Source organism: Hylobates moloch, unplaced genomic scaffold (assembly GCF_009828535.3).
Source record: "Hylobates moloch isolate HMO894 unplaced genomic scaffold, HMol_V3 SCAFFOLD_6, whole genome shotgun sequence".
In the NCBI taxonomy this organism is placed as follows: domain Eukaryota; kingdom Metazoa; phylum Chordata; class Mammalia; order Primates; family Hylobatidae; genus Hylobates; species Hylobates moloch.
Genome location: NW_026652281.1, coordinates 113,455,021 through 113,472,305, shown reverse-complemented (window position 1 = coordinate 113,472,305; position 17,285 = coordinate 113,455,021). Strand labels below are relative to the sequence as shown.

At 41.8% G+C, this 17,285-nt stretch overlaps 1 protein-coding gene across 4 annotated transcripts in view; it reads left to right on the top strand.

Annotated features, from left to right (window-relative positions):
- Positions 1-17,285, top strand: part of TRPC7 (transient receptor potential cation channel subfamily C member 7) — a 152,716-nt gene that overhangs the window by 7,678 nt on the left and 127,753 nt on the right. For all 4 annotated transcript variants that reach the window (XM_032155975.1, XM_032155974.1, XM_032155973.1 and 1 more), the window contains exon 2: positions 663-1,440. In XM_032155975.1, the coding sequence (XP_032011866.1) occupies positions 663-1,440 (778 nt within the window). The remainder of the gene's footprint in view (positions 1-662; positions 1,441-17,285) is intronic.

Below are 17,285 nucleotides of genomic sequence, written 5' to 3'. Positions count from 1 at the left end.
ACAGACACATGTGATATGCATGCATGTTGCTGCAGTTTTGCCATGGTGCAGGAGCTCATTCAGGGGGAGACATCTGAACCGAAGGCAGCGGTATTTGTGATGGCCAACTCTATGGCACAGCCCTTGGAGAGCTGGGCATAAAAAGAGGCAAGAGGGAACAGAATAAAACCTACATTGACTTATACTTTCTACTTCCAAATTACCTCATTTAATCCTCCTACAGACTCTGCAGCACATGTAAGTTGTCCGCATTGTGCAGGTGGGAAAACTGAAGCACAGAGGGGTTTAGTGGCTCTCGCGACTTTATACAAATGGAAATAAAACCAATAGCCTCTTGCCTGCTTCAGCCATACCACCACCCTACGCCTCAACCTCCATCTCTTATTAGGGTCCTTCTAAATCCATTTTTCATCTCTGCCACCCCGTCTCCACCCAAGGCACATAGAGGCAGACAACTGAGTCATATTCTACCACTGGAAAGAAATAGTACAGGTAACCCAGTGTGTCTGAATCTTGATGATTAAGACAATGATTTGTAAGATTGCACAATTCCTCATAAGATTCCAAGCATGATATTCTTTGTGTACCTCAACTATTTTTGTGTGCTCTACTGCAATGGAATCCGCAGGAAAGTAACAGGGCATCTTTGCCTTTTCCCATAGGCTGAGGAGCAGCACATTCAAAAACATGCAGCGCCGGCACACAACGCTGAGGGAGAAGGGCCGTCGCCAGGCCATCCGGGGTCCTGCCTACATGTTCAACGAGAAGGGCACCAGTCTGACGCCCGAGGAGGAGCGCTTCCTGGACTCGGCTGAGTATGGCAACATCCCGGTGGTCCGGAAAATGCTGGAGGAGTCCAAGACCCTCAACTTCAATTGTGTGGACTACATGGGGCAGAACGCGCTGCAGCTGGCCGTGGGCAACGAGCACCTAGAGGTCACGGAGCTGCTGCTGAAGAAGGAGAACCTGGCACGGGTGGGGGACGCGCTGCTGCTGGCCATCAGCAAGGGCTATGTGCGCATCGTGGAGGCCATCCTCAACCACCCGGCCTTCGCGCAGGGCCAGCGCCTGACGCTCAGCCCGCTGGAACAGGAGCTGCGCGATGATGACTTCTATGCCTACGATGAGGACGGCACGCGCTTCTCCCACGACATCACGCCCATCATCCTGGCGGCGCACTGCCAGGAGTATGAGATCGTGCACATCCTGCTGCTCAAGGGCGCCCGCATCGAGCGGCCCCACGACTACTTCTGCAAGTGCAATGAGTGCACTGAGAAACAGCGGAAAGACTCCTTCAGCCACTCGCGCTCACGCATGAACGCCTACAAAGGACTGGCGAGTGCCGCCTACTTGTCCCTGTCCAGCGAAGACCCTGTCCTCACCGCCTTGGAGCTCAGCAACGAGTTAGCCAGACTAGCCAACATTGAGACTGAATTCAAGGTAACTCTCCCACTTAGCAGGCAAGTTGCCCAAGGGGCTTTTCCACGTGTGTCCAGTGTGAAATGGGTTGTCTTCAAATCTAAGAAAGGGAGAAGCCTCAAGATCTTACTGGGCAGGCCCAGGGGAGGAGGGGAACACATCTCACCTATCAGACGTAGGCCTGAGGAAAAGCAGCCTTCTGGGTGAAATGTTTCAAACTACATAAATGCGGTAAGAAGTGACTTGAGTACAAATCCATGTAGTAAAAGACAAGCGAGTGCAGGCAGGATTATGTTGTGGTTCTGATGTCAGTGCCTTAGCTCTGCCTCAGGGAGCTCAGGAGTGTCTAGGACACCTAAGGACCTGTGGTTATTTCCTAGTGCAGGGCTTAGACTTCTTGATTATTGCACCTACGTGGCTTTGATTTGTCTTGTTCATATCTCTGTCTCATCCTGGAAAGTCTTGATCAGTCTCAGTCTAATAGGAAGACCTGGCTGCAGCTTTTCTTAAACCTGGGAAGCTCTTGCCATTTTCTTGTCAATGGGCTGAGGAGGAGGTTTAGGAAAATAAGAATGAAACTGTCTCTGTAGAGTTTGTCACCCTGGTAGATGAGCTCAGGCGAAAGCTCTAATTCAATCACTCTGAGAACACCTTGACCTGCCAGGTCAGCCTAGAGGATGCATCATCTCCAAAGTGCATTTTTCAACAGCAGGCCTGTGCTTTTATTGTCAACTGACATTCCACTTGAAAGAGAAAACTTGGCCCTAAAGTAGGAAATTCTTTTCACACAGTGTTTAATAATAATAAAAGCAAATTTTTTTTTCCTTTTTGAGACAGAGTCTTACACTGTCACCCAGGCTACAGTGCAGTGGCGTGATCTTGGCTCACTGCAAGGTCCGCCTCCTGGGTTCATGCCACTCTCCTGCCTCAGCCTCCCAAGTATCTGGGACTACAGGTGCCCACCACCATGTCCAGCTAATTTTTTGTATTTTTAGTACAGACAGGGTTTCACCATGTTAGCCAGGATGGTCTTGATCTCCTGACCTCGTGATCTGCCCACCTCGGCCTCCCAAAGTGCTGAGATTATAGGTGTGAGCCACCACACCCAGCCAAGAGCAAATATTTAATGGGCACTTATTGTGTGCCTAGCACTAACCACCTTATCTATATGATCTCATTTAATCTTCTCAGCAACCATATGACATGAGTACTGTTATTAGCCTCATTTTATATGACGGCGCAGAAGTAGAGAGAGGGTCACATAGCTAGTAAATAAAACCATTTTTCTAATCTAAGCACTCAGATCCCAGAGTCAACTCTTAGCCACTTCAGGAAACTGAGGGCCAGAGCCTTGCTTGTATATTGAGCTTGTCAGATTTCACTTGTTTTTACCTGAATGATAAAGGATTGCCCACTGCAGAAGGTATAGCTGGAAGAGTAGGAACCACAACTGGGCTCATTATTTCTCATCCTGCCATTCAACCAGAGACTATCATGTGCTACATGACATACAAAGAGGTATTGCACACACAACTGTTACCACAAGTGAAAACTTCATGATCCAAACTAGATGTCATTGGGGGAGCTGCCCCTGTATGGCATCCAATTATACAGCCAAGAATGGGTACCAGCTCATACCAAGGAAGGCTCTCCTGGGACACATTTTTCAGGGAGGGCTCAAAGGAGATGTAATTGGGTTGGGCCTTAATCAGTAGGAGTGGTTGGGTCATTAGGAAGAGAGAGTAGGCATTTGGAGGAGGTAAGTGAAGATGAGTCTCAGAATCAGCCAGAGCAGGGAGGGTGACTAGTTCCATGTGACTCAAATACAGGCTTCCTGTAGGCCATTCAGGAGGAATGCTGAAGAGATCAGTTGGGGAAGGATCTCAAAGGACCCAGCAGGTCAGGCTGAGCACTTTTAAGGTTGTCTTGTAGGAAAGGGAGAGCCATGGAAAGTAATTAGGGAACTAAAGTGATGAAAACTAGAGTTTGGGAAATTAACTTGTCTGGTAAATAAGATTAATTGGAGAATTTGGAGTGTGCGGCACTGGGACTGAAGAGGGAGAAAATTTTCTTGTATGTAGGTGAGGCCATGGAAGCCTCTGTAGGAAGACTCTCATGCCATGAGCCAGGGACAGAAAGGCCAGGCCAACAGGAGGTTGCAGGGGCCCACAAATTGGGACTAGATAATAATTATTTAAAAAGTTTACTTTATGCCATCTGTCCCCCATCTGAGACCCAACCACTAAATTGAAGCCACTTCTCTAAATCCTACATTGTATGGTCTCATCTGAAAAACTTGGTGGATGTAGAGGTAGAGATTACTGAAAGAAACTCTTAAGGAATATAGCCTCTTTTTTCTTTTTTTCTGTACAATAAACCTTACCTACCAACATTAAGGTCAAGGATGTGCTGAGGAAAATTGGTTGAACTTTGCTTGTTGCCCAGTCTTCTGACCTATTCTGCATTGGCCATGTGAAAGGAACAGCTAAACCAATTAATTCAGATATTTCAAGCCAAAAACTTTTTAAAAAATTCAAGCAGGCCGGGCGCGGTGGCTCACGCTTGTAATCCCAGCACTTCGGGAGGCCGAGGCGGGTGGATCACAAGGTCAGGAGATCGAGACCACGGTGAAACCCCGTCTCTACTAAAAAATACAAAAAATTAGCCGGACGTGGTGGCGGGCGCCTGTAGTCCCAGCTACTCGGAGAGGCTGAGGCAGGAGAATGGCGTGAACCTGGGAGGCGGAGCTTGCAGTGAGCCGAGATTGCGCCACTGCACTCCAGCCTGGGCGAAAGAGCAAGACTCCGTCTCAAAAAAAAAAAAAAAAAAAAAATTCAAGCAAAAAAATATTTTTTTGGATCAGATTATCTGGAAAATTGTACAATTCTCTACTATATCTGGGAGCATGACAGCCTTACTAAATAAAATGATACTAAACTAACATTTGGAATAACATCTGAGCCATTTTTTTTAGTAAAACTCAAATCTGGCATATTTCAGTATTTGCAATATCTAAAACTGGAAGTTCATTTGAAAGCATCTACTATGATATTTTGATTTTAAAAGTAAATATGAAAATTGTGGACAATTAAGAACACCAGTAACGTAATGAAAAATCCTTTCTACAATTCAGTGATTTACTTGGAATAAGAGTTTGCATCAATACATTTGCTTGCTATTAACATCCACCTAGTTACCTTTATTTGAAGTAATGTCTTTTGGATTGTCGACAAATGGCACAGTATAAATTAACATAACTGTTCCTTTAGAAGTTTATTACTTATTCAGCTAGCCTTATATGTGCATTCCTGACATTATAAATCTTCTCAGAGGAGAGCAGCTTAGCAGGAAAGAAGTCAAACTGTAATAAAAAAGAGAATAAAGAGCAAGAGAGTGTCTTCTAAAATGCACTCTTTCTGAATCTGTTCTGCTTTCAAGGGACCACATGTTGCTGCTTGTAGTCACATATCATGGAGATGACCTGATGCCATCAGTTGTGTAAAAAACTATCAGATTCTCATTGGAAATGTCATATGTCATCCTCCACATCCCCTAAAATACTCATTCAGGGAAAAACTCTTCCTGACTAGGAAGCATCATCCATGAAAAGCCTGGATTTAGTTTTCCCAGGCTATTGTTTTTGGAGTCACTTTAATTTATCACCAGAATAGACACTAGCCATTAACAAAAATTGCAGCCAATGTCAAGGTCTTCAGCAAATTGTGGCTGGAGTTAGATGCCCGCTAGCAAGCCATTATTTTTGGTGTGGAAGTCATGCAGCTGTTCAAGGATTTTCTTATGTCTCTCTAATCTTGGATCTAGAAAGATATTAAAACTTGATGTGGTCACTGGGGCCTCCCCAGTGCCTTGTGTGGTGCCCAATAAGCTAGGGAGCATTCTGGAAATACCTGATGAAGGGAATAAAGGAAATCCTAAAAGGATAATCATTTCAACTGATGAAGCAAGTGACTCCTTTTCTTTATGGTTTAAACTCTACCTACATGGGTGGATTTAATAGCAGCGTTTGATGGACATAGTGAAACGAGGAAGCTCTAAAGAAACTTACAAGCTGTTTGGGGGCACAAAGTCCATACACATTAAATAGCTGTTCCCAATCATTTGCTTCACTGTATGTGTATGGAGGGCAAAGTGTGTTTTCTTGATCTTCCCCACAGTACCTAAAATGGGTTTTGGGAGCACTGCCAACAAATGACATTTTGGTTGATTGGTTTATCTATGCAGCAGGAGCCAGAGAAAGGGAAGATTGGTGTGAGGTGGACTTCTCAGAAGTGCTTCATCCTTGTGGAATATGTGCTGTCTGTGTAGAGGCATCTAGAGTAGCCAGGAAAAATAAAAAATTTGTCTACCTCAGTTGGGTAACAGCCACCAAGAACACAATGTGATGTCTGAAGCTCTCCTGAATTGATCTGCTTGGTTTTCTTCACTGATCATCTTTCTGATAAAATTGCTTAGGGTCCATTTTATTTTGCTAGTCTCCTTTATTTGCTTCCCAGTCAAATTCCTGGGCATTTTGTCTATGCATTTTATTTTTCTGTGGAGCTGTTATTTCAAAACGATTAGAGGAATTAATATTTCTTCTAACTGAGTTACGGAAACAGCAATGCCTGGTAGGGCGGGGCGGGGACATGGAAAGAAAGGATGACAAGGGAATATTGTAGAGTGAGGTTTAGGACTTTGGAAGGAAAGAGAAAGCAGTATGGGGTAAGGGTATCTCTCTTGCTTTCTCATCTTTTGCTTACATTTGAAAGCATCCAGTGTGCCCAAATCAGAGACTGTGGAAGCCCCACAAACACTGTATTGCAGTTATTTAACATCTGGTGGTTCTAAAGAATAACAAAGCTACAACTAAGAAGGCTCTTCTTGTTGACAAAATAGCACGGAGGCTGTCGATGGTGATTCAGTCACAGGCAATTTATCCTTTGAGACCTCAGAGGGGAAGAGTAGGGGGCAAGAACTAACTTTATCCTACTTAAAGTGGTAATGATTTTTCTGTTTATCAGTGGGCTGCTAACCACATGTGTTATGAAAAATAGATGATGAATTATGTATTAATGTTTGTGCTGTCATTTTAAGACTCATGAAAATTCCCTGGGCCTAAAATACTACAAATTAAAAATGCAAATAATGATAAATCAGACCAATTTGCCACCTGCTATGATATCTAGAGAGATCCCATTGTGGAAGGTAAAGATGTTTAGGTGATAATTTGTAATCTGCTTGCAAACTTACCAGAATAGAAAAGGGAAGAGTGAGGAGAAGGAGTGACTTTGTCTTGTTGTGCCAGGGTGCAGAGCACATCTAACCTCTGGCTGTGTGCAGCCAGGGACACAGGAAGTTGGGGAAAGGCCCCCACCTGGGCTGCCGCTGAATAAGTCTATTGCCCCAGCTTTCAGTGTTTGCGCCAGTTTCTCACATACTTTCAATCATTTTAGAATTTTTAAATGTTATGGTCCAACACGCTGGGAAAAATATTATACATTTCCTTGAAGTTTGAAAGCTTGGCTGGTAGTATAAACAAATGCCTGCTTAACACACAGGAAATGACTTGAAAATTGTTTCCTTTTTTATTGGGAAAATATTTTTTAAGCTATGAAGGCTGCAGGTCTTAAAAGGAAGTTTTATGTGTGTGATGTGTGCCTGTGTGTGTAAGACAGAATCTAGAAGAAAAGTCCTCAAAGTGTGAGCTTATGCATTTGGCTGTACCTATCCGCGGGTTCCACATCAATGGATTCAGCCAACTGTGGATGGAAAATATTCAGAAAAAAAAATCACAATACAATAAAAATAATACAAATAAATAAAACACAGTAGAACAACTATTCACATAGCATTTACATTGTATTGGGTATTATAAATTCTCTGGAAATGATTTAAAGTATACATGATATGCATAGGTTATATGCAAATATGATGCCATTTTATATCAGGGACTTGAGCACCCTCAGATTTTAGTAGAGGGGAAGGTCATGGAACCAATCCTTGCAGATACTGAGGGACGACTGTATGCCATCCCTAATCCCCTCAGGGATGTGTGTCCCTCTAGTCCTGTGTCTGAGCATCTGATGATGCAGAAATGTGAGTAAAGAAAGCTGAGGAATATCAGGTGATGAGTTGATGGAACTGCCACTCAATAAGTATACACAGGTGAAATGTAGTCAAAGTGTGCATGCCTTTCCTCAGGGCCACACCAGGGCTTGGTCACATGACCCCATACCTGAGAGCAAGACCCAGGGACTGGCTTATCTCCAGAAAAGGGACAAAGTGACTTCTGCTTATGTTAGCTTTGTTTTTTCTATTTTTCTGCCTAAGTGTCTAGGGGAATGCTTTCCCCAGAGCATTCATTAATGAGTCATCACAGGAAAATGAGTCAATTAATGTGTCCTTTAATAACAACTTTTCATTGGGTCACAAATAGTGCCTAAAATTAGATGATGTTTCTCTTCTAGAGTCTATGTCATGAGTATCTGCCTCCAAGATACAGGGAGACTGTATGCTCTGGGTGACAGTTATTTGAGTGTGATAAAAGAGACAAGCGCAGAGGGGCAGGCCCTGGAGGGCACCCATTGCACCATGCTTCATCTCCTTGAGGCTGAGAAGTGGACAGTGAGGAGCTTGGCCCTGGAACCAGACTGACCTGGTTCTCTCTCCTACTAACCATGTAATCTTGGGCATCTATTGGAAGTTAGTTTCCTCAAATGGAGGGTAGGATACAGTCATGTGTGACTTAATGAAGATATATCCTGAGAAATGCATCGTTAAGCAATTTCATCACTGTGTGAACATCATAGAGTGTACCTACCCAAACCTAGATGATACAGCTCACTACACACCTGGGCTATATGGGATAGCCCCTTGCTCCTAGGCTATAAACCTGTGCAGCATGTTACTGTACTGAACACTGTAGACAATTGTAATATAGTGGTCAGAATTTGTGTATATAACATATCTAAATAGGAAAGGCACAGTAAAATACTGTATAAAAATTTTTAATGATATACCTGTATAGGGCAGCTCCATTATAATCTCATGGGACCACTGTCATATATACAGTCCATTCTGGAGTGAAATGCTATTATGCCATGCATGACTGTACTTCAGTTGTAACTTGACCAAAATGGAATGCTTGTTTTCTCCACCCAAACCTTTGCTCTTACCCTAATCTGTCCAACTCTGTAAGTGACATTGCCATTCATCAAGTTGCTAAGAAATTTCTACACTTCATCCCATTTAACCTCCAGAAAATCCTGGCACATATAGTATTAAGTAAATATTAGCTCAGTAAATAGACAAATAAATCAGTGATCAAATTAATGAATAATGACCTCCCAGGGTGTTGGTAATGATTAAATGAGATAAAAAATACATAACTTCTTACAGAGAAGCTGATATACATAATAAGCCCTATAAGTTTTTCACCAGAGAGCTCCATGAAGATCTCTCTGTTTCTCAGCACCCACTGGATTTTCAGCACCACAACTTTTCCTCCCAGTAACACGGCTTAAAATTAAGCACCTCCTCTATTCAGAGGGTCTTGCTGATTTCTGCTAAGCTTCCCATTCCCATGGCAGATTTTTCCAGCACAAGAAAACAACTAGGCTGTATGTGTGAGCTCCATGGTTAAAAATAGGCCAAGGGAATATTTTCCAATTGGAAAAAATGCAGAACACTAAAACTGAATAAGCTTAGAGTGCTGCTAACATATTACTGTGGAGCGAGGCGACGTGGGCTGGAAAGATAGAGAAGCAAAAGAGGAGGAGGGAGGAAATGGGCAGGCAGAGATCCTGCCAAATACAGAGATTATTTTTTGAAAAATATCTCCGTGGAAAAGATTCATCACTACACATAAAAAAATTGAGAAAAATCATTTCCTATACAAGTGCAACTATCAGTCTGAAATATCAGAGATATGGAGAAAATGGAAACAGTTCTTTGAGGATGTTAGCCAATGAGTAGTAGCACAAATTAAACCAAATGGAAATGCAGAGATTTTTCTCTGCAAAAAATAATTACAATGCTATATACATTAATCACAGTAGAGTAGCATTAATCAAGTATGCTGCACACACCATCTGCAGGGAGGCACATGTTTTATTAGCAGTAAATTTGCACTCAGATTAAATACAGAAAATATTTATCAGGATGGGGATAAGATCTATAGACTCACAGAATATCAGAGCTAGGCAGGCCCTAGTAACAGAGCCATCAGAAAATTCCCTATTCATGCAATGAATACACATAAAGCTTCTAGTCTGGACAAGGCTCTGCGTTGGATGCTGACATAAAATGAACAAGATAAAGTTCCTGCCCTCAAGGACCTTATTGTCAAGGGGAGAAGATAGGTGTCCTTCATGTAATCATACCAATAAACACAGCATTACAATTGTGCTAGAAAATAAAAATGCAATTTTAAAAGAGTTGTCTCAATGGGGAAGCTTACAGCAATGTCTAAAATGAAACCCAGTGGAATAAAAGAGATAAATGGACAACAGAGAATAGGAAAGAGGGCTCTGAGTGTGGAAATGACACATGAAATAGCCCAGTGAAGGGAAGGAGAAAAAGAAGCCCATTCCGAGAATTGTGAGTAACATGGTCTGGATCTACTGGAGGGAGTAAACAGAAGTAGCAGGTGATATGGATGCTAAAGAGACCTTAGCCATGTCTTTACCATTAGTGGCCGTGTAAGAAGTTGAACTTCATTGTAGGGTGAATGGCGAGGCATTGGATGTTTTCAGCAAGTGAGTGAGTGACTCATATGCAGTTTGGGAAGATCTACTCTACCTGCTATAGAAAATGGATTGGAGAGCACAAGAATGGAAAGAGTTGGAAGGCCTATGTAGGAAGACGAGACCCTCCCGGGAAGGGGTGAGTGGCATATGAATGCAGAAGGACTAGCGCATCTCCACCAGCAGATGCTTCATTACAGATGAAGCCACAGCACAGCTGGAGCAGGTGACTGGCTCCTGGCTGCTTCCAGGACCACCGTTTTGTCTTTAAGCTCCCCAGGACCCTGCTTATCCTATCTCTGGGACCTCTCAGTGCTTCACAGTGGTGCTTCAGGCAGTGGAGAGGAATAGGGACAGGAAGCAGAACAGAGACAGCTCTTTAACTTCTCCTCTAAGACAAGAGCCCAGTAAAATAGAAGGAGAACAGGAGAGTGATGTCAATTCCAATTTTTCACCTTGATCTTTGATGGAAAATTGACCTTGACCTTAGAATAGAGTGTGTCCCAGGCTCGGCCAAATTGTTCTTTGCAAAGCGGAGGTATTGGAAAGTGGGTTCAGAAATGATAACCCCAGAATGGAAAGGATTCCAGTGGACTTTAATCTTCCCACTGCATTTTCAAGATTCTAAAAACATCTTTCTCTCTCCGTTGGCTGCATGAACCAAGTAAATTTTTCATTAAAGTACAGGAAAATGACTGAATCTTCTATCTGATTTATGTTAAACTAAGCTCATTTTGGCATAAATACAGATATGGAGTAGACCTCCCCTTCTCCTTCCTTCTCCTTTCCTTCGTGGGACTTTGGACATTCAAAATGCCATGCCAACAAGAGACTGGGTGCAATCAAGGCTTTTCTGGCCACCCAAAATCTCCTTTGGCAAATACTCAATTGAGTGTGGGTGGTTGTTTGAGTTTTTGAGTGCTGCAATAACAATGTAGCACAAACGTGGTGACTTAAAACCACAGAACCTTATTCTCTCACAGTACTGAAGGCTAGAGGTCCAAAATTAAGGTGTTAGCAGGGTCATGCCCTCCTTGGAGGCTCCAGGAGAGGATCTGTCCTTGCCTCTCTGGTGGTTTCTGCCAAGCCTTGACTTGTCAACACACCACTCCAGTCTCTGCCTTTGTTATAATGCAGTAGGGTTCTCGCTGTGTGTTTGTATGTTAATTCTCTTCTGATAAGGACACCAGTCATTTGGGATTGAGGATCCACCCTATTCCAATAGGACTTCATCTTAAATAGTTACACCAGCAAATACCCTATTTCCAAATAAGGTCACATTCTGAGGTACCAGGAAGGACATGCATTGGGGTGCGGGGTGCTATTCAACTCAGTACATTAGGGTAAGCACCAGGTTGAGATAAACTGGCGAAGGCTGAGACCAGGAATCCAGGAAGACCTCCAGTAGGGAAAACTAGGCCAGAGGTCAGTGACTCATACCATGGGTCACATATTCTAGGAAGCCAAAGATAATCCTAACTAAGAGGTCAATCTGGAGGAAACCGGAGGTTATTGATTTCTTGGTTATTGACCAAGCACAAACCAAGCCAGTGATATGTGAACTTCATAAATGTGTGTGTCCATGTGTGTGTTGTGTGTATGTGTACATATGTGTGTGTTGTATGTGTACATGGTGTGTATGTTGCGTGTATGTGTACATATGTGTGTGTGTGCGCACTCATGGTGTTGGGAAAAGCAGAACAGATAAAAGGAGGGAGGGCAGCCGAGAGAGGAAACTTGGTATTGGGGACAGTGCCCTCTCAAGTATGACAAAAACCGTTTAAAGTGTTGGGTTTGGGGATAATAAAAGTAAAACACTGCTGATTATAGAATTTTTAAAAATATAGAAGAGCAGAAGAACAAAAATATTAGCATTAATTCCACTAAGAACAGTTCATTTTTTTAATTTAATTTTTTATTTATATATATATTTTATTATACTTTAAGTTCTAGGGTATATGTGCACAACGTGCAGGTTTGTTACATATGTATACATGTGCCATGTTGGTGTGCTGCACCCATTAACTTGTCATTTACATTAGGTATATCTCCTAATGCTATCCCTCCCTCCACCCCACAACAGTCCTCGGTGTGTGAGATATAGACCAATGGAACAGAACAGAGCCCTCATAAATAATACCACACATCTACAACTATCTGATCTTTGACAAACCTGACAAAAACAAGCAATGGGGAAAGGATTCCCTGTTTAACAAATGGTGCTGGGAAAACTGGCTAGCCATATGCAGAAAGCTGAAACTGGATCCCTTCCTTACACCTTACACAAAAATTAATTCAAGATGGATTAAAGACTTAAATGTTAGTCCTAAAACCATAAAAACTCTAGAAGAAAACCTAGACAATACCATTCAGGCCATAGGCATGGGCAAGGACTTCATGTCTAAAACACCAAAAGCAATGGCAGCAAAAGCCAAAATTGACAAATGGGATCTATTAAACTAAAGAGCTTCTGCACAGCAAAAGAAACTACCATCAGAGTGAACAGGCAGCCTATAGAACAGGAGAAAATTTTTGCAATCTACTCATCTGACAAAGGGCTAATATCCAGAATCTACAAAGAACTCATTTTTTTTTTTTTTTTTTTTTTTTTTTTTTTTTTTTTTTTTTTTGAGGCAGTGTCTCGCTCTGTGTGAGACACCTGGAGTGCAGTGGCTTGATCTCGGCTCACTGCAACCACCGCCTTCCAGGTTCAAGTGATTCTCCCGCCTCAGCCTCAGCCTCCCAAGTACTGGGATTACAGGCGCCTGCCACCACGCCCATATTTTTGTACTTTTATATTTTTAGTAGAGACGGGGTTTTGCCATGTTGGCCAGGCTGATCTCAAACTCCTGACCTCAGGTGATCTGCCCGCCTTGGCGTCCCAAAGTGCTGGGATTACAGGCGTGAGCCACCACGCCTGGCCAGAATAGTTCATATTTTGGTGTTTCCTCCTAATCCTCCCCAACCTCCAGGTACAAAAATTTGAATTAATACTATAACTCTGTTGATGGAACATTATCAACATATTTTTATTTCCCTTCATACTTTATCCCTACTTCCATTATCCTTCCCCTCCAAAAAGCATCCTTTTCGATATATTTGATGTATTTAGATATATATGTATCTATCAAAAATTCAAGAAATACGAATTTTGCATCCACTATGTTCTCAAGATTCTAGAGGGTGGGATTTCTTAAAGATCATCAAAACCCTGTAGTCTCTGCCCTCATGGAGCTTACATCCTAATGGAAATTATGAAAAAATATGGTGGTTGTTTTGCATGTGTGCTTGCACATGTGTTTAGTTTATTGCTTCTGTCTGCTACCTACTACTCTATTTCCTGCACCTGCAGTCTTTGATTGGCTCATTCTCTTAGTGATAGACACCCAGGCTGCCTCTCACTTGTTGTTACCACAAAGGAGGCTGCAAAGAACATCCCTATACCCCCTTACAATCCTATTCAAGCATTCTTGTGTTCTAGACTCAGGAAGGAATACCCATGGCTAGGTTCAGTGAACACAGCAGACTAACCTCCAGAAGACCCACCCTAGTCTACACTATCTCAGGGGCTTTCATGTGCCACATGCTGCTGTCTAATGTTTGCCAGTATGAGAAATGTAAAGTCATTTTAATTTGTGTTTCTCTAATTGCTAGGGAGGCTGACCACTTCCTATACTGTCTAGACATGTAGGTTTCTCCTTTGTATGAATTGCCTACTTTGATCTTTTCTTCACCCACATTTAAAAGAATTTTAACTTTTATTTTAGGTTCAGGGATACATGTGCATATTTATTATGTAGGTATATTGCATGTCACAGGGGTTTGGTTTACAGTTTATTTCATCATCCAGGTAATAAGTACTGGGGTAAAAACTACCCGATAGGTAGTTTTTGTTCTTCACCCTCCTTGCAGCCTTCATCCTTGAGTAGGCCCTAGAGTCTGTTGTTCCCTTCTTTGCGTCCATGTGTGCTCAGTGTTTAGCTCCCACTTGTAAGTAAAAACATGCAGTATTTGGTTTACTCTTCCCGTGTTAGTTTGCTTAGGATAATGGCCTCCAGCTCCATCATGTTGCTGCAAAGGACATGATCTCATTTTTTAATGGCTGTGTAGTATTCCATGGTATTTATGTACATTTTCTTTATCCAGTCTAGCATTGATGGGCATTGAGGTTGATTCTCTGTCTTTGCTATTGTAAATAGTGCTGTGATTAACATACACATGCATATGTCTTTATGGTAGAACGATTTATATTCCTTTGGGTATATACACAACAATTCCTTTTTTGCAAGTGCTCTTTATGTATTCTAAATACTAGTTCCTTCTCTATTTCAGACATTGCAAATATCTTTTCCCAGTGTGTCACTCATCTGTGTAGGGGCAAAAAGGGAGTAATGCCTTTTCTATCACCTATCACAAGGTTCACCCCTGTAACAAATGACAGATTAACAAGAGAAAAAACATAAATTTATTTAACAAAGTTTTACATGACATGGATGCTTTCAGAAGTGAAGACCTTAAGACCCAAGAAGAAATGTCTGTTTCTATGCTTAGTTTAGATGAAGAACAGACAGCCATGTAAAAATGTGATTGAACAAAAGGGTATGATCTAATGGTAATAGACCAAGGCCTGTCTGTTCAGATTCTTCTTGGCTTCTCTGTGTAGTATTCCTTCCCCCAGGGAATAGGGAAGGACCCTTTTGGAATAAGGATCTTATTTCCTATTTTCTAGCAAAGTAGGTCAGAGAATTTCGAGGACATCTCTCACAAAGGCTGGGGAAGGTCAGAGTGACCTTCTTACTTCTAAAGCCCTACCAATCTCCTTCAGTTCGAAGTGCCTTGGGGTAGCATTTTTGAGCCCCAACATCAGTTATATTTGTCTGTCATTCTTTATTGAACAGAAAACCTTGCTTTTGAAATGGTTTATGCATTTAGCCTTATTAAGAAATTATTTCCCAATTAAGGTTATGAAGAATTATTCTATATTACGTCTTTTTTTTCTTCTATTACTTTCATTAGCTTTACCATTCACTTTTAAGTCCTTAGTACAGCTGGAGTTTGCTTTTGTATGTAGAGTGAGTTTGTTTCAGTTTTTGCTTTTCTCTGTATGTTTAGTTTCCCAGTTTCATCCATTAAATAATCTAACTTTTCCCCACTAATCTCTATCCACCCCTATCACATACCAATTCCCAAATACATGTTTCTGTTTCTTTGTTTTCTATTCCATTCCACTGTTCTGACTATTTCTCCATTCTTTCTTCCACAGTTTCATCCTAGGACTTTGTTTTGTGACCTATTACCAAGTGGGGAGATCCAGTTATATTTTCTACACATAGATTTGTTTGTCTCAAACAATTGTTACAAGGCTGTATAGTAATTTGGAATCCTGCTTTTCTCACTGAATATTGTTAATTTTGGCATTTCTCCCATGTTTTGTCAACACTTTATAAACATCAATTCCTAGAAAATGTAGTGTCACCATCAATAAAACCAAATCTCACAATCCAGTGTGCTTCCACCATAGAGCAACTTCTGCCACCTAATATAAGGTGAGGGTAGGCCCCAGGGACTGAGGCAGGGTCAAGTCTGCAGGAGATGGCTCCCTGACTAGGGAGAGACAGATGATGGCTGGGCCCAGACTTGGATTCCATAGGTCATCTTCAGCCATTCTTTCCAAAACATAACCCCTACTCCCAGGGGTCAGTGATGGTCCATTTAGAAGGAAGAAGAACACTCGTTTTTCAAGAGGATCTTTCTCTTACACACCCAGCAGTGTGCACCCCTCAGCAGAACTGAATACAGATCCCTGGGATTCTTGATATTCTTGGCCAGCTCTCCAGGATGGGCTTGGTGAACAGAGGGAGGCATGTGAGCTCACATCTGCGTACCAGCCCAGCCCCTGGGGGAACCATACAGGACCCAGGCAGCTTCATGGCCTGTTACCTTGATGGAATTTTTACCATTCTTTGTTGAGGTTATATTTCAAAAACACTTAGAAGGCCTGTGAAAATTACACATTAGAGGTTAGAAAGGAAGTGGCAGAGTAGGGGATGGAGAAAGCCAATAAGGCATGAATAAATTACTTGAAAGGCTACTAAAAAAAATTGGTAAGGGCTGTTTTTTGTATTTCCTAAGGATCAACAAGAGGGAGCCGAAATTAAAAATCAATGAGAAGAGGGATAAGATCAGAGACTTGTTCTTAAAACGACTTCAGCAACATGACCCACATATGCATAATATATTTCAGGTGAATTAAGCCACAATATGGACAGGAACCAAACTGTGCTAATAATCTGAGATCCCATGTTGCTGCTGAATCTGTAACTGGTTGAAAAATTCATTGTCAGAAGCAGGAGCTAATCCTGGAGCAGCCAAGAGTTTGGTTTCTCCTGGAATTACCTGAATAGCGACTGTTGTACAGGAATAAGGGATAAATGAAGAAATCATTCACCTTCTTTTCAATTTTTCAATCAAAGGAATATATGATATGAAAAATCATCCAAATACGACCCAAAATAGACAGCAAGAAGTAAGCTCGTCTTCCTTAACCCTGTCTTTGCCCCAGTGTCAATTCCCAGACTCAGCCTTATTAATAATTTATTTTATATCTGGGCATAAATCTTTTATTTATACATAGGTGTGTGTGTGTATATATATATATGTATATGTATGTGTATGTAAATATATGTATATATGTTAATTTATTTACTTTTTGCCTTAAAATTATTAAATACCCCACATTCAGTTCCCGACTGGCTTTTTTTAATTTTATTTATTTATTTATTTATTTTTTAATTATACTTTAGGTTTTAGGGTACATGTGCACAATGTGCAGGTTTGTTACATATGTATCCATGTGCCATGTTGATTTCCTGCACCCATTAACTCGTCATTTAGCATTAGGTATATCTCCTAATGCTGTCCCTCCCCATTCCCCCGACCCCACAACAGTCCCCGGAGTGTGATGTTCCCCTTCCTGTGTCCATTGTTCAATTCCCACCTATGAGTGAGAACATGCGGTGTTTGGTTTTTTGTCCTTGCGATAGTTTACTGAGAATGATAGTTTCCAGTTTCATCCATGTCCCTACAAAGGACATGAACTCATCATTTTTTATGGCTGCATAG